General features: G+C 41.7%; 1 protein-coding gene across 1 annotated transcript in view; it reads right to left on the reverse strand.

Moving 5' to 3' along the window:
* The window catches only part of Dis3l2 (DIS3 like 3'-5' exoribonuclease 2), a 341977-nt gene that overhangs the window by 58329 nt on the left and 257039 nt on the right, over positions 1-26609 (reverse strand). The window contains exon 13 of the mRNA XM_042679162.1: positions 12511-12744. Coding sequence (XP_042535096.1) covers positions 12511-12744 — 234 coding nt within the window. The remainder of the gene's footprint in view (positions 1-12510; positions 12745-26609) is intronic.

A 26609-nucleotide genomic window follows, 5' to 3' on the forward strand; every position in this document is an offset into this window, starting at 1 on the left:
TCTATGAGGAATAGTCTTCTAGAGAGAACTGGGAGGAGCAAGTGGAAACACAGGCTTTGCAGAGACACAGAAGAGGGGAGAGAAGTGGTTAAGGGTTAATATAGGGGAAGTGGTATATACCACAAACCAAGTAGTAACCAAGGGACTCCAAATGCCGTAAGAGTTTGTCTTTGATATACTAATCTAGTAATTCTCACAGGCTGGTTTGAGATAAAGAGACAAAGATGAGATAATTAAATAGCTTTTCACAAAGCTCAACCAAGTCAGTTAAAGCTGCTTTGTACTGTGAAGTTGTTTTCTTCACTTTGGTGCTAAAATGTTTTCATTTAGAAAATAATGAAGGTAATGGATGGTAACTGGCTTTTAAAAGAAATGCCCTTTCTTGGTAAGATAAAATGCTAGCAATCCTATATTTTGTCCGCCCCCCCTCAAATGTTTTTGCCATATGTGTGGTCCATGATGCCTGCAGGTTCTTCAGTGACAGAGCATAGGTGGCATTTGCAGGAACTCAGTGTGACAGCATTGTTTGGGGCAGCCAGCAAACAGTACAGAGTTTTGGCTTGGGAAGCAGAGGCCCCAAGCATCTGAACAATGAAAACTGAAATCAACTGGGCTGGCCCCAAGAAGTAGTCATGGTTGAAATCTAAGGATCAGCTGCAAGGGTTTCCTTTCTCTAATGGAGGTTTTGCTAACGTCAAAGAATTCCACGTCTCTTATGTAGCTGTTTGGCGCACATTCGATTGACGTGGGTGTGACACAGGGGCAAGGCAAGGATGTGCAGTGTGTCCTGAGAATAGAAAATTGAGTCCACGAGCTTCCTAATCCTAAGTACAGTTACCCAAAAAGCAGGGGTCCAGAGGGGCCAACTTCCGTTCCATCTATCAAGGCCACAAACATGAAGGGATCACATCTCAGAGAGGAATGAGGGTGAGGTCAGCACCAGAGCCCTCAGTCTCCTTTCACTGTTCTCTGGAAAGGCCTGTCACTTCCAGTTGAGTCACCTGGGCTCACCCTTGATTCTGACTAGGGTGTGATTTTTCTTCAGATAAGTCCCACAGCAACAACACAGAACATCTGTCTATGGAAGCCATTCATTTCCAGTCAAGGCAAAATGAGGCTCCAATGAAAGTTCTACAGAGGTCGTGTGGGGCTCAATCCCTGCCATCCAACTCATCCCTGCCCCAGGGGTAGGGGCAGGGAAGGGCCGTGATGGTGGGTCACTGTGTCTTCTTCAGAGGCAGGTGGGGATCTGGGGCTTCCTTTAGTCTCCACATTTCCATGCTTGGATGTCATTATTTCCCTTCCCTAAGTGGCCCTTTGGTGTTTTCTCCCTCACCCCTGGTGAGCCCTTTCTTCAATGCTCCTTGAGGGAGCATGATTCCATTTGAGGGAACTAAAAGTTCTCATGGCATTTCCAACTCCTGGCTTCTCACACTTGTTCAGGTAGCGCCACATGGAGAAAGTCCTCATTCTACCTTGTTCTAAATACTGGTTGCCCTAGAAAACAATCAAATCTTCAACCAGTTTACTTACAAGGGGGAGACTTGCTGGGTTCATAACATGCAACTAATTCTCTTATGTAAATACACATCTGCTCTAGAGCCATGTTGTCCCTTCTCCCCACCACAACTAGCACCTCCTTCTGCTTTAACAAGACCAGCATGCACAGTGTTGCTTTGATACCCTGGAACAAACGCATGATTAAACAGGGGCAGAGTGCATTCCCATTAGGAACTCAGTCTTAGGAAAGGACACAGGGAAGCAAGGGAGCTGACAAGGCAGCATGACAGATGACAGGTATAAAGTGACAGGGACACTGTAAATAGGAGGGCTGGCTGGGCCAGGCCCACCTGTACTCTAAGCAGGGCTGGCAAACACAAAGCTCTCTGCAGGGTTTCAATCTTCAGGCTCTGATACCAAGATAAGGTAAACTAAGCTTATAGTGGCAGAGTGGAGGGGTGAGGTGGGGTCAAGCTTTTGCTATCTGGACACAGGCATGTAGAAATAGCCAGAAGACAAGTTGAAAGCTTCAGGAAGCAGAGTAGGGGGCAGGTTTGTGTTATAATATTATTTAGAAAGCTATCCTTAGAGTCTAATAAGGCTCTGTCTTGGACCTTTTGACCAAGCACACAGGCACTGTCTCCAGGCCTTTGCTGTGCCTAGCAGCCAAGGTCACGCCAGGACCATCTCAAGTGCCCAGGCTAGCAGGGTGTGTGTCTATCTTTGGTTATTTTCTTCCTCCTCTAATCATTCCAATTACACTTTCTCTATAATACTAACTACTTCTTGGCTATTTCAAATGCCTGAACACATCCATTCTCCTTTTTTTTAGGTCCAAATAGTATTGGTAATGAGCAGAAATACTTTCATCGCAGTTGATGTACTTTCAGTTCTCAATGGACTCAGAGGAGAGAGCAGTATGTGCATAACCCTTTACCTCACAGGGTGGCCCTCTATGCCCTTGGCTCGAATGCCAGGGCAACGCTTTATCTCCCAAACCTTAAAGTCAGAATCCTATCTCACCTGATACCAGCAGGCCTGCCTTCAGCCACTGTGCTTTTGCTTTGGTCTTAGCTTTGTTTCTAATAAGCACATGCAGTTTTCATAACACATGTAGCTCTCTTTAGCTTTAGAGTAGGAAGCTTTTTTCCCACTGCCTAGATCTCCTCAGAGCTAGAACAATATTCCTACCACAAGAGAAACTCAAGAAGTATCTTGTCCATTCAGCAATGGCAGACAATCATGTTTGAGTCTGCATTTATAACAACTGCAAGAATAAAAAGGATTTTTAGGAGAATGAGTGTGTGAGATGCCTAAAGGGAGACTGAGCATATGGAGAATGTAGGGTGATAATAACAGGCTGCTCAGAGGAATTAATCTGACACTTAATGATATATATTAGTTTTTATGCACAGCTTATTAAGCCACAAATAGTGATCAGCTCACATAAATGGCTATAATTAATATTAGTTATATATAACTGGGTCAAGTTTTTAAGTTTGTTTCTTATTCATGCCTTGGGATGCATAAACATAAACTGTTTTCTGTAGCTCCATGTGAAATTAAAGTACAATAACTAGATCAGTCTCTGTTTCTGACTCTCAAAGGGACCATTCCCAACCCCCATGACTGGAATTCTTGTGCTTCCCAAGTCTCTGTGAAGCCAGGGTACAGTTTTACATCCTTTCCTCCACCTCGGACAGCTCAGGTGCTAAACAGCATAAACAAGCACAGATGTTTAGCTGGGAATTTACTTTGAAATGACATAGATACATTTAAATAAGGAGTTTGCCAATATGTTCATTATAAAACTGGTAAATGGGAAAAGCGCTAATCAGATGGTTAATAAATATCCTTTAAACTCATTGACTTTCTCTAGGAGTTACAGTTATGTTTTGAGATTCTTAAAAATGTCCATATCCAAATCATTACAGTTCAAAGACTGTCAGAAATAATCAAAGATGAAACCAAAGATTTGTGAACCAAGATGGCTACCAAACTATTAGTTATACTATTATTTAAAAAATCAGAATCAGATGCTAGTGGCTCATACCTGTAATCCTAGCTTCTCAGGAGGCTGAGAACTGAGGATCACAGTTCAAAGCCAGACCAGGCAGAAAAGTCCCCATAAGACTCTTTATCGCTAATTAACCACTCAAAAATTGCAAGTGGTGCTATAGTAGAGCTCTACCCTTGAGCTCAGGGACAGTGTACAGGCACTCAGTTCAAGCCCTACAACCCGCCAATAACAACAACAAAATCACAATCTAAATGTCCAAAGTTGAGAAGTGCTTAAATGTTTGAAAAATACTTAAATGTTTGAATATTATGTAGGCATTATAATGTCTTAAAAGTTTTTTTGTTATTATTCTTCATTTTTAGTGTTAGGCATTGAATACACAGCCTTGCCTGTGCTAAATATACATTCTATTACTACAGTATACCTCTGTGCCTCTAGAAGATTTTTTGAATGCCATTGGAAAAATTCATTATATCCTATTAAAAAGAAGAATATAAAAACTAATGTACTCTGGTAGTTGTCCTTTACTTCTGCCATGAAATGATAAAGGGAAAACCTATAAGAAATGATAACATACCTGTGATTGTTTCTGGGTAATAGGATTATAAGCAATTTTGGCTTTTTTTGTATTCTTCTATTTAAATTTTTTTCTTATAAGAACAACATATAACTTACATGGCCTGATAGAAAGCTTCTTTTTTTTTTTTTTGGTCCGGTCGTGGGGCCTGAACTCTGGGCCTGGGCGCTGTCCCTCAGCTCTTCAGCTCAAGGCTAGCATTCTACCACTTGAGCCACAGTGCCACTTCCGGCTTTTTCTTTTTGCTTATGTGGGGCTGAGGAATCGAACCCAGGGCCTCGAGCATGCAAGGCAAGCGCTCTACCACTGAGCCACCTTCCCAGCCCCAGAAAGCTTCTTTTCTAAAGGAAGAAGAGGAGTGAAGGGCCTGGCTGAGCACAGGGACAGGCTTCTGTGTTTCATGCAGTTTCTCATCTCTGCTTAGATCACAAGGCACTCATTAGAGGACCTTCCCTGAATGAGGTCATTCCTTGTACAACTTCATGCTTGCTTTGATGCTACTAGCTCCCAAATGGTTATCATGGACAGCCTTCATAGCTGTGCCCTGTGCATAGCTCTACTTGCTTTCTCTTCTACTGGCCTTATAGTGTCAGGAAATCCAAAATGGATGCCCAGCCTCCTCCCTCGTCAGTTCCTGGGTCAGTGCACAGTGCCAAGGCACCATGTGTCCACTCACTGGGACCCCAAGTTCCTTACTTCCTCTCCTACAGGTTTTCATCTAGTCAATAGAATCAGTTTGGCAGAGTCTTGGCAATTTTCCTTCTTCTCTTGGTTCTATAGTTTTCTCACCTACCACGATCCCTGCTTCATGTCAAAGCCTTATCATTGCTCTCTTGGATTATAAATTTCCTTTAGTTTGTGCTCTCAGGAAGCTCTTCACAAACAGTTCTGATCATGTTACTTCAACATTTAAAGTCACTCTGGCTGTTCTGGTTTGCTCCTGCAGACTTCAAGGTCCCTGTTCCCTGTTCTCCAGCCACACCCCCTCTTCAAAGTCTGTACCACATAAAGGAAATTATCTGCTCTCTCATGACTCTTCTGTGTCTGCATGAGCCCCTGGAATCTTTCAGGGGACCCAATGTGCACATAGCCAATTCTGAGCCAACCTTGAGGTCCCTTCTTGCTGAGCAGAGCTTTGCCGCACCATTTCTTGCTTTCTGGTGGTTTGCTTGTTCCCTCTGGATAGTTGAAACTTCTTAAGAACTGGATCTAAGTCTCATTCCTTCATTATAGTGCTGACACAATGAGACTAAGAAAGAGCCAGATGAATGTGCCCATCCTTGGTGCACAGAAATGAAACAGCAGATGGCTGGAATGCTCATTTCTGGAAAGTAGGTATATTGGAAAGAAGGAATACACATCACTACATTTAGTACTGGGGCCAGGTACGGGAGAAGAGCCATCCATTTCCCCCAGTGTCTCTTCTGTCAAGAGTAGTTTCTTGGTCAGTGGGCCAGTGGGCAGCAGGTGGGCCTTGCTCTGGCTGTGAAGGCCCTGCCAAGGAGGGAAACGAGAACCACTGGCTCCTTTGGCCTCAGGCTGGCTAAAGCAACGTGGTGGTAAATAGGGTAAAGGAACTGATGCTCAACAAATTCACTGCACTACTTCCAGCCTCCAAGAGGACCTGCTAAACATGATGCTAATCAAAGGAATAATTTACTTAATTGCATGAAACCATCCTGAGAGCTAACTTAGCACAACTGTTCTCCATTAGTTAGCCTGGCTTCCCAGGGAAGTAATGATGAGCTGCTAAAGGCTCAATGGGTAATAGGGCTAAAAAGCTTGCTGGGCATTTAATCAGGGGTCAGCAATGTGTGGACCACAGGCCAAACCTGCTTTGCATGACTCAGGAGCTCAGAATGAGTTTCACATTTTTAAATGGTTGAAAAAATAATCAAATGAAGAATAATATTTTGTGACATATGACAATTATATGAAATTCAAATCTCAGTGACCTTCAAGTTTAATTGGCTCATACCACTTTCATTCATTTAAAACTCTAGACTGCTTTCATACTAGCTAGCATGGAAGGGCTGAGTTGCAGAGACAGAAACCATATGGCCCATGAGCCCAAGCCATTTACTACCAGAGAAGTCTGCCAATCCCTGATTTAAAAGCTGGGCTAAGTCAAGGTCACACATAACAGCATTTATAGCAGCTTGGGTCCCAGGGTATTCAAAAGCTATTTCCATTAACTACCATAAAGCTACCTTTATAATCAAGTTTACAAAGAAACTGCCTGAAGTTTGGGTCTCAAAATTGTGTCAAGTAGGATTCAGCTAAGATACAGATGAGAACTTAGTAAAGGCCTCTTTCCTATGAAGGAATTTACCCCAGAACATGAAAATATCAGGTTTTCTCCACCACCTTCAGTGCCATATGAACTCAGAAAGTCAACAAAGCTCCAACCACCTGCAGGGCACCTGCTAACTCCTGCTGGCCTCAGGCTTGTTTTTCACTCCAGTGCTCATCTAAGCTGCCTCTGCTGGAACAGTCTCACCTAGCTAAGAGAAAGCCCCAAGAAAGCAGATTTGGGCCCAAATCACCCAATATTTCTGAGATGTTTCTGTACTAATGTTCTCGTTGGAACCCCACTACCATCCCTTTCTGAAAGCTATGGCTAAGACAGAACCCCCAAAGATCACAGGCCTTGTTTGCATCAAAGTTAGGCAGTCTCATTTTCCTCCCTAGACAGGAAGCTGTTGAGGGCAGATCTTGTATCCAAACCTGTTTTGGAAAATGACTGCCAGTAGTCCCTGAGTCAGGACAGAAACAGGGAGGACTCTGGGCCTTTGGTAACTTCTTTCTTCCAAAGCTCAAGATGTACAGTGAGTATAAATCACTGACACAAAAATGTCAGGGCTCCATTATGGAGCCTCTTTTTAAGAAACAAGAGAGATTGTGTGTTATAAATAAATAAAATAAAACAGTGTGTTGGGTTCTTCACTTATCCTGGCAGCAGAAAACACGGAGACAGAGAGAAACCACCCAGGAGGGACATTATTCACTTTAGCCAGCCAAAAATCACTAAACACCATATGAGGCCCATATTGTTGTTGTTTTTTGGCAGCAAAGCAGAGGACAGTCACTTCATGGAGTGAAAGCCTCTTTAGAAGCAGGTTCTAGCTACAGGTAAGAGATATTTGAGGCAGCCAAACCTGTCCTGAAGGCAGTGCTGCCCAGTCTTTCCCATGACAGGACAGCACACCAGGCTAAGCAGACAAGAATGCTAAGAGTTGGTCCCTGGGTACTAGAGCCAGTTAGCCAGCCCTGAGCTGAAGCTCAAGATCTCAGATAGGGGCCAGGCAGCTGTCTTGAGTGGATGATTACAAATAACCAGTGGTCAAGTCACTGTGCATTTCTGTCCCTGATTGCAAACAGGCAAATCAGTGCACATAACTCTACCCTTACTCATTCTCAAGATCACCATGGTAAGCTCCGGAAAAGCAAAATTCCTACTACAGCTTTACCTTGGACCCAGTTAGAGATCACTCTAACTGAGGATGTGTCACCAGAATCATAGATACAGCCTGCTCTAAGTAGCTAACAAAACTTTAGAAAACAACTCAAACAGTGGGCTACTCAAAAATCACCAAGGAAAAATGAATTTGAGGGCAAAAGCAGACAGCAGGACAGGAGAACAAATGCAGTAGCTTCTGAATGGGCCATTTAGCTGATTTATAAACCATTTCCCCAGTGTCCTTGGCTGCAGGAGATTGATGTCTCCTTCTACAGCTGGGGTCCACACACTTGTTTTCTGGGGGAACCAAGGGATTAACTCCAATGACGCAAATTCATTATTTTCAAACCTTAATTAACTGGAACCTAATTAGGACTTTCGAGGGTGTTCCTTCCTCCCCACTTTAAAGGAAAACTTTTTTTTTTCTCCAACTCAGCATGGTGTAAATGGGCAAAAACTGAACAAAGAGCTACTTGGATGTCTTGCATATTTGCAACTCATTTAGACCTTGGAGGCCTCAGCATTCTAATTTATAAATTAAGACTGCCAATGAGATATTAATATCTAAATAAAATGTAGATTCTCAGACATGTCATCAGCTCATCATCCATCTAGCCCCTCTCCTCATGGGAGCTCTTCTCCAGCCTGAGTGTTGCAAACATTTAGTCCAATTTAACCTTCATACAACAGCCTAATGGGGTTGTAAAAGACAAAGGAATGTTTTTCTGAGCCCTACGAATTAACTAAAAGTCCTCAGCTTTACATCTATGTCCTTTGATCTGAGATATTCTCCACTGCAGTCCCTTTTTGCAATCACCTTGGGCTCCAGGAAAGAGAAAACTCACTGCTAAGCATCTTGTATGGAAGGCAAACTAACCCGTCAGACAGACCATACCTTCTTATGTTTTTAAAGAAAGCAGTGGAAAACTTAAAAGAGATAATCTGCTTAGCAACTTGTTCTTAATGTTAGCAACTTCTCCAGAACTCCTCTAGAGACAAAGACTAACATAATGATCAATCAGGCCACACTAGTGATTTGGGACTGTTAACTAGGCATACTGTTCTTCCCTCCTGCTCACATTCTCTTATTTAACCTGAAGTAAATGTCTGTACTCCAGAAGACAGCTGAAGATCTACTGAAGTGCTGTCTTCTCATGGCTGCCATGGAATGAATCTCTTCTCTTCCCTTTACCATGTTTCTTTATGAATTCCTAGACTTTGGGCCTGGAGTCTAAAAGCCTATATCAGGATAAGATCTCTCAAATGTTATTGCATAAACCCCCTCATCTGCTGGGCTTGTATAGTAGTTGGTTAGTTATTCTGGAAGCCAGGTAAAGAAGGAAATTATGCAAATGAGGTACATACATAACTAAACCCTGTGAGATTTAATTTATATAATTATATTTTCATTTGCCAGTTCTGAAAAAAAAAACAAGGCTTTAAAAAAAAGTGTGTGTAGCCGGGCGCCAGTGGCTCACACCTGTAATCCTAGCTACTCAGGAGGCTGAAATCTGAGGATCACGGTTCAAAGCCAGCCCGGGCAGGAAAGTCTGTTAGACTCTTATCTCCAATAAACCACTAGAAAACCAGAAGTAGGGCTGTGGCTCAAGCAGTAGAGAGCACGCCTTGAGCTGAAGAGCGCAGGAACAGCACCCAAGCCCAGAGTTCAAGCCCCACGACCGACCAAAAAAAAAAAAAAAGTGTGTGTAAAGAATTTGTGAATTAGATTTCTCCCTCTCTAAAGCCACCTAAATACAGAATACCTCCTGTTCTCATAGGGCTGCTTCAACCAAAGAACAGAATTTCTGAAAGCTAAGTCCTTATTTAACAATAGTTTTTGTTTTAATGCTTGCATATGATTACTTTGATCTAATATTTACTTAACTATAGCAACATGTGCATCAGACACACACCTAGGATTGGGAACACACACACAACCCTTCTGGTGAGAGCAGAGGGAGAAGAAGGTGTCACTTAGTATGCGTGTGGTGTGCCATGGGCACTGAGCACTGCTTTACTGTAGAAAGGATAAACATTGATCAAGCGGGTTGTGGGGCCAGGCTGGTGACTCATGCCTATAATCCCAGCCACCAAGGAGGCTGAGATGGGAGGATTGCAGTTTGAAGTGAGCCCAGGCAGGAAATCCCATGAAATCCCATGAGACTTTTTTTTTTTTTGGTCGTGGGCCTTGAACTCTGGGCCTGGGCGCTGTCCCTCAGCTCTTCAGCTCAAGGTGAGTGCTCTACCACTTAAGCTATAGCACCACTTCCGGTTTTCTGGTGGTTTATTGGAGATAGGAGTCTCATGGTCTTTCCTGTCCGGGCTGGCTTTGAACCTTGATCTTCAGATCTCAGCCTCCTGAGTAGCTAGGATTACAGGTATGAGCCACCAGCGCCTGGCCCATGAGACTTATAGCCAATTATCCACTAGAAAACTGGAAGTAGTGCTGTGGCTCAAAGTAGAGCACTAGCCTTGAACAAAAAAGTACAGGGACAGTGCTTAGGCCCTGAGTTCAAGCCCCATGATCAACAATAACAAAAAAAAAAAAAAAAAAAAAAGAGGGCTGTGGGGCATCCAGGAAAAGAATTCAAGAGGCAAGTGAAGAGACCAGACTAAAACTATCTATGTAGGCAGACGTTGGCAACTCTAACATCAATATAACTAGTGCTCAAAATTAGGAGAAAAGAGGAATCCATTCAAGAAAGGGTATTTTGGCAAAAGGACTGAAAGTAGAGTAGATCCTAGGGAATTCCAAGGAGACACTACTGGAAATGTACAAGGAAACTCAGAGACCTTAAAGGATCTAATACTGGAAAAGGACTAGAACATTACAATGTTCCAAGACTTGACAACCAGGAGGCATGGGTATGTGACAGTTAAGAGTGTGTTTGTGATTCCTTGCAGGAAGGAGATAGTGTATAACCTGCTATGCTGTTACTTCTTCCCTCACCACCTCCTATCCTCATCTTCTGCCTCCTACCCATTCTACCTCCCATCTCCTATGGGCACTGTCCCACAGGCCTGCCCAGGCTACCAGGACCAGGTCAGAAGGGTGGCAGGGAAAGCTTCAGAGGCTGCCCAGACAGGACAAGCACATGTAGACCTGATCACTCACATCCCAGAGTGGTGCACTTCCTCCTTGCAACACTATTTGCAATACCTCCTAAGAAGCACTTGTGTAAGTTTGTGGCAGAATGTACAATGCAATCAGAACTTCCATTGGAAAGCTTTAAAACATGGCTTTCTAACCCTTCTAGCTAAGAGAAAGAGTTTTCTGTAAGGCAAGTAATGCCAATAGTCTGAGAACAGCTCCTTCAGCCAGTCCCAGTGGCCTTGCCACTGCCCACAGGCAGACACACAAAGACTTCCCACAGACTGAATGACCAAGGTCAGAAATGCAAATAAAAACAAAAAACAAGGGCTGGGAAGGTGGCTCAGTGGTAGAGCCCTTGCCTTGCATGCATGAGGCCCTGGGTTCAATTCCTCAGCACCACATAAGCAAAAAGAAAAAAGCCAGAAGTGGTGCTGTGGTTCAAGTGGTAGAGTGCTAGCCTTGAGCTGAAGAGCTGAGGGACAGCACCCAGGCCCAGAGTTGAGGCCTCACGACCGGACCCAAAAAAACAAAAACAAAAACATGATACAAAATACAGACTATACTTTGTGATGTACTGACAAGCCGTGATTAACAGTTATCAACTCTGGGACCTGGAAATTCACTAGGTTTATAAGTGACAGCTGCCTAAGTCCTAATGTACTGACAGCATCGCTGTGATACTGGAGAGTAATCAGTGTCAGTTCAGGCCCATTTGCTTTAACAGCCAATGTTTTACAAGTGCCTCAGCTCTCTGCTTCTTTACAACTTAATCTGGAATTTGTAAACAGATAATCCTGTGTGGAATACAAGGAATAAAAAGATAGCTTTTTGTTGAGCCTTAGGAAAAGATATTAGACAACTACCTTCTGAATTTCCATGTCTCCTGTTTCTGCCTCCAAGAACAAGCTGCAGTGAGTACTACAGTTTGGATCTGAAGTATTCCCCATAGGCTGATGTGTTAAAATCTTAGTTGCAGCTCATGGGCTTCTTGGTAATTGGACCCTGAGGGCTCTGATGTAATCAATGGATCGATCTCTTGATGGCTTTATTTGGAGATAGGGCCTAAAGTGAAGAAGTAGGACACGGGGAGAAGAGCTTTGAAAGACACCCAGTCCCCAGCCTCTTTCTGTTTCTCTGCTTCCTGCCCACCGTGAGATAACCAGCTCTGTTCTGCCACGTGCTCCCCACTATGGTGTCTCTGACTCATCATAGTCTGGGAACAATGGAGCCAAGTGCCATGGACTAAACTTTCGGACCCATGAGCCAAAATAAATCTTTCTTCCTTTAAGTTGTTTTTCTCAGGTGTTTGTCACCTGAGTGAAGAATGAGGATCCAGTCATATATGCAGCCTGTCCACAGAGCAGCTGGGGGAGTTTTAGTTACAGAGCTAAACAGACACCATTCTTTTGCTGTGACTCATGTCACCAGGCCCCAACATGGAGGATGGGTGGCAATAGCACCCATCTACCTGTATGGAAGAGGACAGTGTAGCGAGGAAGGAGGCAAAGACTGACAACATCATGCTGCCTCTCACCCTAATGTCTATAACCCAGAGTGTAACACTGAACTCCATATACTATTCTTGTAATTTGACACTTGACATATTTTCTAAATAAAACATGTTGTAGGCATAGGGAAAAAGAAATCTGGTGGGAAAGTAGGTGTGAGCATACATTAAACAAGATTGTCATCAACTCGGAATTATTCAAGTTGGATGGATTTATGGTGAGTACAGCAAATTTATTATATTGTTTCCTGCTTCTGCATACTATATCTAATTTTTTCATAATGATGTAAAACAGGGCTTCCCCATGGAATAAAAAACATGAGGAATGTCAAAAAACCAAAATCTCACTGACCTGATCCAAACGGAGCGCGCCATCCACAAAGCGCTGCCGACGAAGCTGCTTTGCAATTCCGTGCAGGTTCAGGACAGCCTGGTGCACCTCCTGACTACTGTGTTCTGGGGAAATGAGGGGCAGCTCTTCCTGGGGGATCTTCTCAGTTGGTTTCTCAATCATGCTCTGTGCATGCTCATAGCTCAATTTGGTGCAGGAGCGGATGATGGTCCGGCCAAACCACTCCTCAAGAATCTGTAAAGAGACTGTGTCAGAGGAGACTTTGTTCTAGGCTTTTCAATCTCTCTCTCTCTCTCTCTCTCTCTCTCTCTCTCTCTCTCTCTCTCTCTCTCTCTCACACACACACACACACACACACACACACACACCACTCAACAAAGATTTACAGAGCAAGACTGCACTTAGAATGGTGTTACAAGGATGAGTCAGATATGTCCCAGGCAGACTCTACCAGGTCTGGGCTGAATTCAATAGGCAGAAGAGTTCTATGCACATCCCCAAGTACACAAGCCAGGCCTCACAGGAAACTTGGAAGTGAAGGGGCAATGGGAAGCCTCTTCATTAGTTTGTGAGTGGTTATCAGTGTCACAACTAGGGGAGAGAAAAAAGACTGCTGCTCAACATGTGACAGAACTCTGTGGGCTTGTTGACTGTTCATAGAATTCTGGAGAGAAGAAAGGGAAGAAGGCAGGACCCCTGACAAATAGAGAGCACAGGTGGGAAGCAGGATGGAACAGAAAAAGAAAACCAATTCAACTTTTATGAAAACAGTTTCTTGACCCCAGTACTGTTGGGCCATATAATTCCTTGCTATGGGGGAGGGGGCTGTCTTATACATTATAAAATGTCCAGTAGAATCCTTAGCTTCTACGCCCCAGAGGCCAGTACTATGTCCTTCCCTATCAAAATATCTCCAGTCTATTTATTTATTTTTATTTCCAGTCTATTTGTTATCCCCTGGGGGAAGCAGCCTGAACTTAAGGAAATACGCCCAAGTTTAGTGGTGGTGAATGCTGAATGGATGGATTACTACTGTTGGGATTTAATTTTCCTATATGTTCTATAATAAAATTTATTTTTACATAAAATAAGTCAAATATTGGGACTGGGAGGGTGGCTCAGTGGTAGAGTGCTTGCCTTGCATGCATGAGGCCCTGGGTTCGATTCCTCAGCACTAGATATGCAGAAAAAGGAAGAAGTGGCGCTGTGGCTCAAGTGATAGAGCGCTAGCCTTGAAATGAAGAGCTGAGGGACAACGCCCAGACCCAGAGTTCAAGCCCCACGACCGACAAAAAAAAAAAAAAGTCAAATATTAATATATTTTTGGAGTTCCTGAGTTTGAAGTACTGGGCAAGAACCTAATGAGGGGATCAACATAGCATTTGGACTGTAGGCCCAGGCTAAGGTAGTAGCTGGTCTGAATAGGGAGCTGCATCATCACCACAGGAAGAAAGGAAAGTCAAAGGAGGGACTGAAAAAGCAAGAAGAGACACTTCAACGGTGCTTACTACAAGACAGGCACTGATTGCTCACTATGCACATAGCAATGATTTGCTGTCACCACAGCCCTGTGAAATAGGATTCCTGATTCTCTTTCATGTAAGGACACCAAGGCACTGAGAAAAGGAGTAATTTGCCAAGGCCACTCCAGTATAGGCTAATGAAGCTGGACTTGAAGCCAGGTAGTATCCCAGCATGCAGGCTCTTAGGTTCTTAAGTACTCAATGGTACACAGATGCCAAGAGGATGAAAACAAAGGAAAACTCCATGTAGTTAACACTGGGAATTGGCTCTGCTTGTGTTCAGAAAGGCTGTTTTAGAGGGAAATATGACATAGTGGCAGTGAAACTGGAAAGATAGAAGGCATGGGCTGCCAGCGAATTCCAGAGATGTTACGAGGGGCTCCCCCTCAGGGCAGCTAGAACTCCTCTATCAACCCAGCCTGCGTGTTGTCCACCTCACAGAATCTCCACAGAACACAGCTTCTACCTGGAAGGAAGAAGTGGTATTCTAAAATAGAAGCATGAGGTACAGGAAAATAGCAGGACCCACTAAATAGCTTTATAAAAAGTCTTGATTTTGTAATATCAGACTATAATGATTCTTCAAAAAAATCTGAAACCACATTTTCCAGATTATTTCAGGAACTAACTCTATCCAAAAATATAAGGGGCTCAATGAGTTTGAGTCTTCTGCCATGGGAAGCAGGTCCTAAGTCTGGTCCTTAGGAGGCCGTGTATACTCAGATAATTCCAGGTGTTGCAAAATTTCTAGGGTGGGGCTTGGGGGAAAGGTGTCACATGAAGCCTTATGAAGAGCCCTTCCAAGGTTAGCTTGGCTTCTCCAAACACATCCAGATTTCTTCAATATAGCAAGCTGTTCCAAATTCCCCTAGTACAACAGGACCATGACCTCTTCATTCTTGTGGTTTTGAGTTTCCCTCTAGGGATTAAGCTTGTTTCCTTTCTCCATTTCTTTCCAAACCATCCTTCCTCCCACAGAGTGTCCATGTCATGATGGACAGCCAGTCTTCAGCCTGCTCAGGTGACAGTTCGTTCTCATACACTTTAGTAGGCTCAGGGATTCCTTCCTGCATCCAGGTTACATCATGCAGCCTTCTAGGGTCTTTGTCCTTTTCCCCAGAGGATGCTCTAGCATAAGTAACCCTGTTGTCCTTTCGAGGTATCTTGTCATAAAAGATGGGCCTTAGAGAACTGCTTTAAAATCTAATGAAAGCTCTGAGTCTTCCTCTGAAATATTTACACACAAAAGTTTGTTGTGAGTTACATATAGGTTCCTAGACACCCTCTGTTACCAAGTCGGTTTGTGCTGTTTCCTCTGAAGCCTTTCATTGCTGAGCGCTGGCCAGGGACCACATATAATTTTCAGAGTTCTTAACATTTATTACCTGTCTTTTGCTATAATCAGAGGTCCACCATCCCTTATGCCTACACTGTGGGCACATTATCCATTCACTGGAAGTACTCCACTCCTTTAAAAATTAGCATAAAATTAACATGTATTAACTGTACAAAGGCTTAATGGGATATATCCATACACGCATATATTACACTTTGATCAAATTCACCTCTCCATTACTCTTTTTTTTTTTGGTTGGTCATGGGGCTTGAACTCTGGGCCTGGGTGCTGTTCCGGAGTCTTCAGCTCAAGGCTAGTGCTCTACCACTTGAGCCAAAGCACCACTTCCCCATTACTCTTTCTTGTCTTCTCTCCCTGCTCCTCTCCTTTTACATTTTAATAGGCATATAAGTTATTTAGATAATATTAACCTTCCATCATCTTCTAATTTTTCCCTCCTCAGATATCTTTCCTTTATATTCATATCTTCCTTTTTCTTTCTTAGACCTAGATTCTGTATGTAAGAGAAAACATGATATATTTTTTGAGTATGGCTTATTTCACTTAACATGTTGTTCCTAAGTTCAACCATTTCCTGAATGGTTGAATGCTGAAAAGTGTGCTACTATGTATATATACCTAGATTCTTTTTTTGGGGGGGTGGGGTCCTGTCGTGGGGCCTGAATTCTGGGCCTGGGCGCTGTCCCACAGCTCTTCAGCTCAAGGCTAGCGCTCTACCACTTGAGACACAGCACCACTTCCAGCTTTTTTCTTTTTGCTTATGTGGTACTGAGGAATCGAACCCAGGGCCTCAGGCATGCAAGGCAAGCGCTCTACCACTGAGCAGCCTTCCCAGCCCCCCTAGATTCTTTATTTATGTTGATGGGCACCTAAACTGACTCGATAGCTTGGCTTTTGTGAATATGATATTATAAACAAGAGTGTGCAGGTATCTCTGTTGCATGCCTATATATATCCCCTTCTAATGGATGCCCAAGAGTGGTATAATAGGGTCAGAAGGGACTTCTATCTGTAATTTTTTGAGAAATCTTCACACTGATTTCCATACTGAATGCAATCATTTATATTCCCACCAATAGTAAATACAGGTTTCATTTTTCCTGCATCTTCACCAGCACTTATTTGTTTTCTTGATAGTAATTTTAAGTTGAGATGGAATCTGACTATAGTTTCAACTTGAATTTCTCTATGGCTAAAGATGCTAAACATTTTTCATGTATTTATTTGCCATTTGTATTTCTTCTGAAATCTGTCTGTTCAATTCATTCATCCAATAGGATTATTTGTTCTGGTGCTTATTTTTCTGGGTTATTTATATATACTGGATATTAATCCCCTGCCAAACTGATAGTTGGCAATGATTTTCCCCCCATTGTAAGGCTGTCTCTTCATTCTAGTTATTGTCTCCTTTGACATACAGAAGTTTTTTATTTTTTATTTTTGGGTCCGGTCGTGGGGCCTGAACTCAGGGCCTGGCACTGTCCCTCAGCTCTTCAGCTCAAGGCTAGCGCTCTACCACTTGAGCCTCAGTGCCACTTCCGGCTTTTTCTTTTTGCTTATGTGGTGCTGAGAAATCGAACCCAGGGCCTCATGCATGCAAGACAAGCACTCTACCACTGAGCCACCTTCCCAGCCCCATACAGAAGCTATTTTAAATTTGATGTAATCCTATTTGTCCACTTTTGCTCTTATTTCCTGAGTTACTAGAGCCCTATTTCAGATAGAACTTTAAGCTGCTTTTGGTTATATATCCACTTTCACAATATTAATTCTTCTAATTCCTGCCACAAAGGAGATTATTCTAGCGTCTAGAATCTCCTTCAGTTTCTTTAATTTTTTTTTTTTTTTGTTGTTGTTGTTAATTGCAGGGCTTGAACTCTGGGCCTGGGTGCTATCCCTAAGCCTCTTTGTGCTCAAGGCTAGCAATCTACCACTTGAGCCACAGCACCACTTCTGGTTTTGAGTGATTAATTAGAGATTAATTGGGACTCTTCTGCCCAGGCTGGCTTTGAACCACAATCCTCAGATCTCAGTTTCCTGAGTAGCTAGGATTATAGGCATTAGCCACTGGTGCCCAACTTCTTTCTTTGATATTTTAAAATTCATTGTAGAAGTCTTAAAGTTCCTTAATTAGGTTTGTCTGTAGTACTTTATTTACTTTTTGAGGCTATTTGGAATGCGATTGCTTCCTGATTTCTCTCTTAGCCTGTTACTGGCATATAGAAAAGCTTATTGATACTGTATGCTGATTTTAAATCATGCTATTCTGCTAAAAGTATTATTTTTAAAAATCAGATCTAAGATTTTTTTTTCAGCAGAAACTTCAGATCTTCTAAGTATAGGATCTTATCATCGGCAAATAAGGATAATTTGACTTCTTCATAAATATCTGTATCAATAATATCTTTATCCCTTTTATTTCTTTGCTCTGGATAAAAATCTAATCACTAAAATTGCATAAAAGTAGAGAAGATATCCTTGTCTCATTCCAGACTTTAGTATAATGTTGGCCACAGGCTTATTATATACGTTTATGTTGAGGTATGTTCCTTCTATTCCTACCTTCATCAGAGTTTATCATGAAGGGATATTGCTAGGATATTTTATTAACATACGTTACTTGCACAAAAGGGATTTTATTGTGACACTTCATGTAGCTCAAACTTTCCTCTATCACTCTCATTTATTCCCTCCCTTTCTTAAAACACTTTTTAATGTTTCTCATATATGCATATAAAGTACTTTAACCATATTCACCTTAATTCACCCTCTAATACCTCCCCCCAAACAAGGCCTGTTTTACTTAGGGATGTTGAATTTTGTTAAAGGCTTTTTCTGCATCTATAGAGATGATCATGTGATTTTTGTCTTTTATGTAGTTTATATCCTGTGCTACATTATTGATTTACATCTATTGAATCATCCTTGCTTCTGTATCTATGTTCATCATGTCTATAATTTTCTCTTTTAATTGCTATGTCCTTAGTCCTTGATTTTGTATAAAGGTAATACTAACTTCACAGAATTAGTTTGGTAGTATTGCTTCCCCTTTTTAATTTATATAATAGTTTGAGGGGGGTTAGTGTTAGCTCTTTAAAGATCTAGAAGAATTTGAAGTTAATTATGGTCCTGGGATTTTCTGTTGGGAGATTATTACTGTTTTGACTTCATTGCTTATTATAGATCTGGCTGTCTATATCTTCTTGCTTCAATTTTGGTAGGTGAGATGCACCTAAAAATTTATCTATTTCATCTAGATTTTCCAGCTTATTAAAATGTCAGTTTTTGTAATATTTCCTATCAGCCCTTCGAGTTTCACTGGTATTTGAGGTGGTATCTCCTTTTCATCTATTTTATTAATTTGTGTCTTCCTCTCTCTTCTGGGTAGTTTGGCAAAGTCTTGTCGATCTTGTTTATCTTACCAAAGAACCAACTTCTTGCTCAATTCTTTGTATTGTTTTTAGTCCCCATATCATCAATTTCTGCTATGATCTTTATTATTTCTTTAGGTCTACTGACTTGGGGCTTGATTTGCTCTTGTCCTAAGAACTTGGGACCTACCATTAAGTTATTTTGATATCTCTATAAATTTTCTTTTGAGTATTGCCTTTGCTGCTGCCCTAAGGTTCTGAGGTATAATGTTTTCAATTTCATTTAATGCTAAAATTAATTTTTACTTCCTTACTTCTTCAATTTCATTCTGATCATTCAAAATATATTGTTAAATATACATGTGTTTGAATATTTTATGTAGTTTTTATTGATTTCTAGTTTTATTCAATTGGTATCTGGTAAAATACAGTTTTATGAATCTTATATTTATTAATATTTGCTTATAACTTGGAATATGATCTATATTGGAGAAAGTTCCAATATATATATACACTGAGCAAAATGTGTATTCTGTGACTATTGTGTGAAATAGTCTATACATAACTAGTATACCGACTTAATCTATAGTGTCATTTAATTCTGAAGTTCCTTTGTTGACTGTTCTGTCTGGATAACCTATTAGTGAGATTTTTAAGTCACCAACTATAATTATTTTGGAGTCTATCTGTGCTTTTATATCCAGTATTGGTGACATTCAGGTGACATTATATTCTCTTGATGAATTCTCCTATTTTACTTTCGTCCTTCTAATTTTGGTTAGGATCTACTTTGTCAGATATAGGGATAGCTACTCCTCCCTTGCTTTCAGGATGCACTTGCTTAGAATATATCTTTTCTACCCTTTTACTTTACTCTTAGTTTTGCCTTTGCCATAGAAGTGCTGTTCTTGTAAGCAAGAGGGTTGTTTTGTTAAAAAAAATTCAATTGCTTTTAAAATACTTAATCCAATTTTTGTCTTTTGATTTAGACCATTAAAAGTCAGAGTTATTATTCAAAGGTATGTGGTAATTCTTGCAACATTGCTGCTTTTGTAATGTTTGAGTCTTCCTTAATCCTTGTTTATCTATTTTAGTGAGACATTTTTCCCCATAGTTTCATGAATGAATTTATTTTCTTCTTCTATGTATAGGATTCTTTTAAGTATCTTCTTCAGTGGTGGCTCAGTAGTCAGTAATTCCTTTAGTTTTTGTTTAGTTTTAGGTTTTTCAGGGTTTGAAATATAACATTCCATGCTTTCTTACTTTTAGAATTTCTGTTGAGAAATCTATTGTTACTCCAATTGGTTTTCCTTTATATGTGATTTGTAATTTCTCTCTTTCAGCTTTCAAAATTATTTTCCATTATTCTATACTGGCTGTAAAATGTTACAGTCAGGTTCATTTTTTTCCCCCTTAAGTTTTGCTGTTATTTTATTGAATGTTTTCTATAATTTCCACTTTTCTCCTATGCCCAGCACTCATAAATTTGGTCTTTTAATTGTGGCCCAGAGGTCTTCTTGGCTCTATTTGTATTTTCTTATTTTTCAAATCCTTATTGGAATGTTCTAACTAATCTACTTAAAACTCTGATATTCTGCTTTCAACTTGATCCTGTTTATTGATGAGGCCTTCAACTTTTGAGATTTTTTTAAAATTTGATTTATTGAATCTTTTATTTCCAGAATCTTGTTTGTTTTTTTTTTCAGAACTTTAAGATGGTTTTGAATTCCTTTTTCATATCCTGTAATGTTTTCCTTATTCGGTGTTTATTCATGTGTTTATTAATGTTTTGTTTAATTTCACTGGTCATTTTTATAATCATTCTTCTGAATTCTTTGGGATCTTATCCACTACACTCTCATTAGTGTCCACAATAGTGGCATTATTGATTTTTTTAAGGTCATATTGCCATATTGCCTTTTCTCCCCCACCCCCCACATTCCTTGTGTTCCTGTGTTGGGATTTGCATATCTGAGGGCAAGTTTTTAGAAGTTTTAATCACCTATAGTTTTTCAGTTGAAATATCCCCAATGATCAGGAAGACTACAGAGTGACAGGCTGAGTTGCAGGTTTTCACAACTGGCCTGGGGCTAGAGTGCATCTGAACTCCATCACATTCAGATAAAGAAAAATTAGCTGGAGTCTCTTGTAGTTCCTAGAGTACAGGCTGTTGCCATATGTGGTCTGTGAGCCCAGTTGACCAAGGATTAGTTATGTGTTTTGGGGATGTTTTCCTTTTAACAGCTTCTATTACCTGTGTACCAAGAATTGGTGCTAGCTGCAAGGGGCTTTGCAGTCTTGACCTGGGAAGGTTTCCATGTTCTCCAAGCACCTTGGTGCCTCTAGGAGCAGCAAGCCTCTAAGCCTTAGTGTATCTCACAAAAATGTAGAAGGCAGGGGGAAGAAAACAATGCACTGGGTTATGCCCTGATTTGGGAGTAATGATTGAGGGATTCAGGCACTCTGGCTGCCAGATTCAGTGCTTTCAGATCTTGCCCAGCAGATCACCATGTTGTAGGAGCAAGGAAGCTGGGGGCAATCATGTGACCTGGGATCCTGGGCTTAGAGCTCTCAGATCTGCCTTGCAGCAAACATGTAAGTAGCAAACAGCTCTTGGCAGTCTATCTCTATGCTTCCAGACCTTGCCCAATAGTTCTATAACATGTGTGTTGGGGAGAGGGAGGCTGGGGAACCTATCTAGTTTTCTGGACCTGCTTCAGAGCTGTCAGTCCTGCCCAGCAGCAAACACATGTAGCCATGGAGCAGTTCCTGGAGGGCAAGCATTCAATCAGCCTGGGCTCAGTGTTCATTTCCCCAATGGTGTTTAGGAAATGGGACTCATTCTTTCTCATGAAGGGTGATGCCACTGACTATCATGCCCTTCACTGCCCTAATTTCCTAGGGCTTAAACCTCTTAGTGAGTACCTATCAGATCTTTTCCCTGTCCACAGCCACCTCTTGTGACTGTTTCCCATGGAGATACTGTGGACAGGCATACCAGGACTTCCAGAGCCATGACTGCTCTTTGCTTTCAAGTCCCCAGAGTCACTCAGTCTCAAATAATAGGCCCTCTCTCATGATAGTGCCTTGCTATAGATCTTCAAGGTAAGGGGTGGACAAAATGTCATTCTCTGAAGTTTGCTTGCCACACAGGAGCAGCCACTGTCACACCAAATCCCTGCACTAACAATTCCAGACACAAGCAAAAAGTGTGGATTTGCCTGGTGGCTTGTCAATCTATTGCCAGGGCTGGCTGGCTTACCTTGTGTTTGTATCTTTAGTATCTTCCTTTCCCTAGGAGCCCTTCTGTTCCTCACTGCTTTCCAGCTATCCTGTCACCTCTTTCTTGATCCCTGATGGTCTTCCTTTCTTTCTCCCTTAAGCATATATTTTCTTCTGTTACCTCGATTGTTTTCATTAACAGAGTCAAATGGAAGATGCTTCTAGTATGCCATCTTGTCCCTGACTCCCTAAAACACCTTTTCTTGTCTAGTGGGTATCTCTGCCCCTTTGTTTCCTTCTCAGTAAAGACAAACACCCCCTCTCCACTGCACACATGGGACACCATCAAACTTGCTATCTTAGTGTGTGTAAGCATTCCACAGCTTTTTCATCTGACTTCAATCCCTTTCCCTTTATACCTACATCCTTGAAAAAAATCTGTTCCAACCTTTTTTTGTAAACATAAAGGGCTAAGCTAGAGGCTTAAAGAACCATCTTCCCAGTGGTAAGGGCCTCTGCAGAAGCATATAGGAGCTTCTGGAAGGCACACCTGACGGAAGAACTAAAACAATTCCCACGGCCTTAAACCACCTTTGGGGGAAGTCAACAGAAAGGAAGTATGTCTATGGCAGCCACACACAGAGAAAGCAACAAAGATCCACATTCAGGAGACCCCAGAGCAATCAAATGTATCGTATGAAAAGTAGGATTCTGAATGGAACAGCACATTCATTTCCCATTTGGAAACACCCATGCCCAGTCTATAACCAGGGCCAGTGGCAGAAGACAAAAAGACAAAGGGTTTTGTTTGTAAAAAGTTTAAAAGCTACAAGAATTGACACAAACAAAATTCAGAAAAGAAGATGCTCTGCCTCTTTCCTTTGCTTAATCACAGGATCTTGGCCACTCCCTCCTGTGGGCAGCAAGCTTACTGCACAGATGCAGGATACACTGTTTAGGATGTCAGGTTAGATACAGTGTCACTGTTGCTTGAAGGCCTATTGTTAGGCCAACACCTAGCCAAAAAGGAATACACTCTTCTACTGAGGTATCACACCTTTGGGCATACTTCTTGGCATCCAGTAAGACTAAAATTAACACAACACAGTTAGTTTCATCCTTTCATCCCCATTGCACATCTCCTTTACACAGCCCTGAGAAAAAACACTGACACTTCTCAAAGAACCCAAACTCCCAAGACTAGATCCACATTTAATGATCTAGACTCAAAATGTACTGTGTTTTCCCCCTAGCTCTTAGAGAGAGAAAAATAATGAAGCAAAAACCAAGCAATCAAAAACAAAGGAGGGGGTAACAATACTCGATAGGAAATTACACATTACCTTATTCATGTAACTGTAACCCCTCTATACAGTATCTTTACAATAAAAAAGCCAACCAATCAACCAATCAAGTATGTCTCAAATATATACCAACTTTCTATTGTTTATAGATATGAAAGTATGAGATATTTTTCAATTGCCTATCAATTCTACTGAAGTTATTTTTTTTTTAATGTCAGTGCTTCATTAAGATGTCTCTAGTTCAAAAAACTGCTAATGGACTTAATTCCTAAATTTAAAATAATTAGGCACAAAATTCCCTCTACAGTAACTCTGGGCTTCCATATATAAAATATTTACTTCGAAAGCAGTATTAAGAACAAAGGAACATTTTGATTGGAACAAAAGCAGGTTGTCTGGCATGGTAGTGATGGGAGATGTAAGGCTAATTTTTGTTTCTTTAAACTGTGAATGCAGGGCTATCAAAGACAGTATTGCCACAAGATAAGTCAAAAGTGCCATAACACAAGCACCTGAAAAAGACTAGGGCAAAAAGAGGGAAGACTAGAAGATAGTAAAGAACAGACTGTGTCTGTGACAGGAAGGAAGCAGACTCCTTAGGAAAGGCCTGTGACAAGCATCTGAGTAGGCAAAGGGCTCTTCCATTAGGATTACTCTTGTTTAAGGCCCTCTGCAACCAAAGAAGGACTAAGTTGCTTCTTTAAAAAGGTGAGAAGCCAGATTAAAATGAAATTGTAAATAGTAAGGCCCCATGTTCCAGCAGCAGCAGCAGTTATATTTGTCCCTGTGCTCACTCTTTTTCCTACACACCTCCCCCTGGTTTTATATGTCAGAATACTCTGATAGATTTACTGGTACAGAAAAAAGACCAAGTAAGGGCTGGGAAGGTGGCTCAGTGGTAGAGCGCTTGCCTTGCATGCCTGAGGCCCTGAGTTCGATTCCTCAGCACCACATAAGCAAAAAGAAAAAAGCCAGAAGTGGCGCCGTGGCTCAAGTGATAGAGCGCTAGCCTTGAGCTGAAGAGCTGAGGGACAGCGTCCAGGCCCAGAGTTCAGGCCCCACGACCAGACCCCAAAAAAAAATTAAAAAGAAAAGAAAAGAAAAAAGACCAAGTATACCACAGTCTTCTGCTCTGTGAGGTCACCAGCCATCTTGTCTACTGGCAGCACTGAAGCGTGCGTGCGTGCGTGCGTGTGTGTGTGTGTGTGTGTGTGTGCCTGCGCACGCACGCACCATCCTGGGGCTTCAATTCAGGGACTGAACGATGACTCTGAACTTTTTTGTGTTATACCATTTGAGCCACAGCTCCACTTCTGGCTTTGTTTTGGTTGTTAATTAGAACTGAGAGTCTCATGGACTTTGCTGCCCCAGGTTGGCTTTGAACTGAGATCCTTAGATCTCAGCTTCCTGAGTTGCTAGGATTATAGACATGAGCCATGGGCACCTAGCATCACATTGAAATATTTTAAAGAAATGAAACAAAATACATTTGCTATTTTTAAGATTGCCAAGCAAATAAATAGGTAACAACTGCAGGTCTCCTCCATCTTGATCTGTTGGTAGCTGTCTAAACCTTCAGAGACTAAGATGAAGGAAGTTAAGGAAACTTCCTCAAGCTATTGTCATGTGCACCAAACTTCAGAGAGGTGGGAAACAGGAGAGGCTGAAGGCCTCGGATAGGGCTAGGAAGGTATTCTTTCCTACAAGCAAGGGTTCTGTACCTGAGAGACCTTGGAAATGTTCCCTTACTCAGGACAGCTCATCTTTGGGAGGTCTAAATAGGTAGGAAGGAGAGGGAGGAAGAATGGAAGAAAAGTGTGGGAAGCAAGGAGGTAGCCTTTTGACTCAGTAAGCACAATCATCATAGATAGCTAAAGCTCAGGAAGAAGTTAACTTAGACCCAGCTTCTCCTTGAGCAGGGTCAGTCTAAGTGTCTCACAAAAATAAATGTCCATCCTTGTTTTAGAAACACAGCTCTGCCCTGTGTTTTGCTGGTCATTAACCTCAGGACACAAGTCTTCAGGTTTAAGTCAAATCTATCAATAACATCAAAATATAGGAGAAAAACTAATTAATTAATACTTCGCATAAAAATATCAAAAAATGACAAATGTCTTACTTTCATTTCTTAAAACTATTTCACAATCCCAAGGATTCATGGTTAATCTGTGTGCATAGTTCAGTCCTGAGGATCCTCTGAATCAGTCTCCTGAAGGACAGCAAACACAGCAGTTCTTCCCACAGCATCCTTATCCTGGAGTTGTCACTACAGGCCTAAAGTAGCTCCACCTTTGCTAATGACTACGTACAGATAATCTGGGAACTTTTCTCTTATTCTCAGAACCAGTCTTTGAAGCCACTGTCTCTTGCAAGCTGCTCAGGCAAGGTTTTCCTAAGGTGAGTGAGGATGAAACAATACTCAGCATTCTATTCTCTGCCATTAGCTGCAGACCCCAATTACATGACATTACTTGAGCCTTGAGCTCTGAGCTTGCTGCAGACCATGGTGGTCCAGGGAGGGTACATATTTACTTTTTCAACTTGTATAAATGTTTGGTGGCAGGCAAGCAGCAGAGCAGGAAACTCCAGACGAGTTCATCAAGGGCAGGTGGGGATACGGGGAGACTGGATAGAACTGTGTAAGGCCTTGTGTGACTTCAACAGAGCTGCTGACGATGGAGATACTTACAAGAAAACCACCATTCTACCTCAGCAGATGGGATAAACGGGCAAGAACAGATGTGAAAATCCCGGTATGAAAGTTTCCAATCATATTCTGGTGCAAAGCTATGTATCCTAGGAGAGAGGTAAAAATGCAGGAGTGGGCTCTGTTTATTATGATGAGTTTACAATCTTGCAGGACAACAGATTGGTGCAGAATGGCTCTTCAGAGACAGGTGCTGTGTGGGACAGGTGTGGGGACATGGACTCTGACAGGGAGGATGGGTTCATCCACCTAGATATCTTCCTCTGACCTAGTGTACCCTAACACCTGCCTTTTCACCTCTGTTCCATTCAGGTTGGGAGAGATGGTGGTCCACATTCTGTAGTGAGCCCCCCAACTATTCCCTTGACCTGGCTCCATCTGTCCCTTCTTCCTCATCTTGTCTGTTTTATTTTCCCCTTAGCCTACAAACATTCTCTAATAGCTCTCATCTGCTTATGTAAACAAAACCCAGTCTCAGGAGGAGCCAACCTGTCAACCCTTGATCTTGGACTTTCAGCCTCCAGAACCATGAGAAAATAAATTTATGTCCTTAAAAAACTCAATACAATCCTTACTTTTATTATGTGGTAATATGTCTTCATTGTAGGAAATGTA

This window comes from Dipodomys spectabilis, unplaced genomic scaffold (genome assembly GCF_019054845.1).
Source record: "Dipodomys spectabilis isolate Male_0828 unplaced genomic scaffold, ASM1905484v1 ptg000051l, whole genome shotgun sequence".
Lineage (NCBI taxonomy): Eukaryota > Metazoa > Chordata > Mammalia > Rodentia > Heteromyidae > Dipodomys > Dipodomys spectabilis.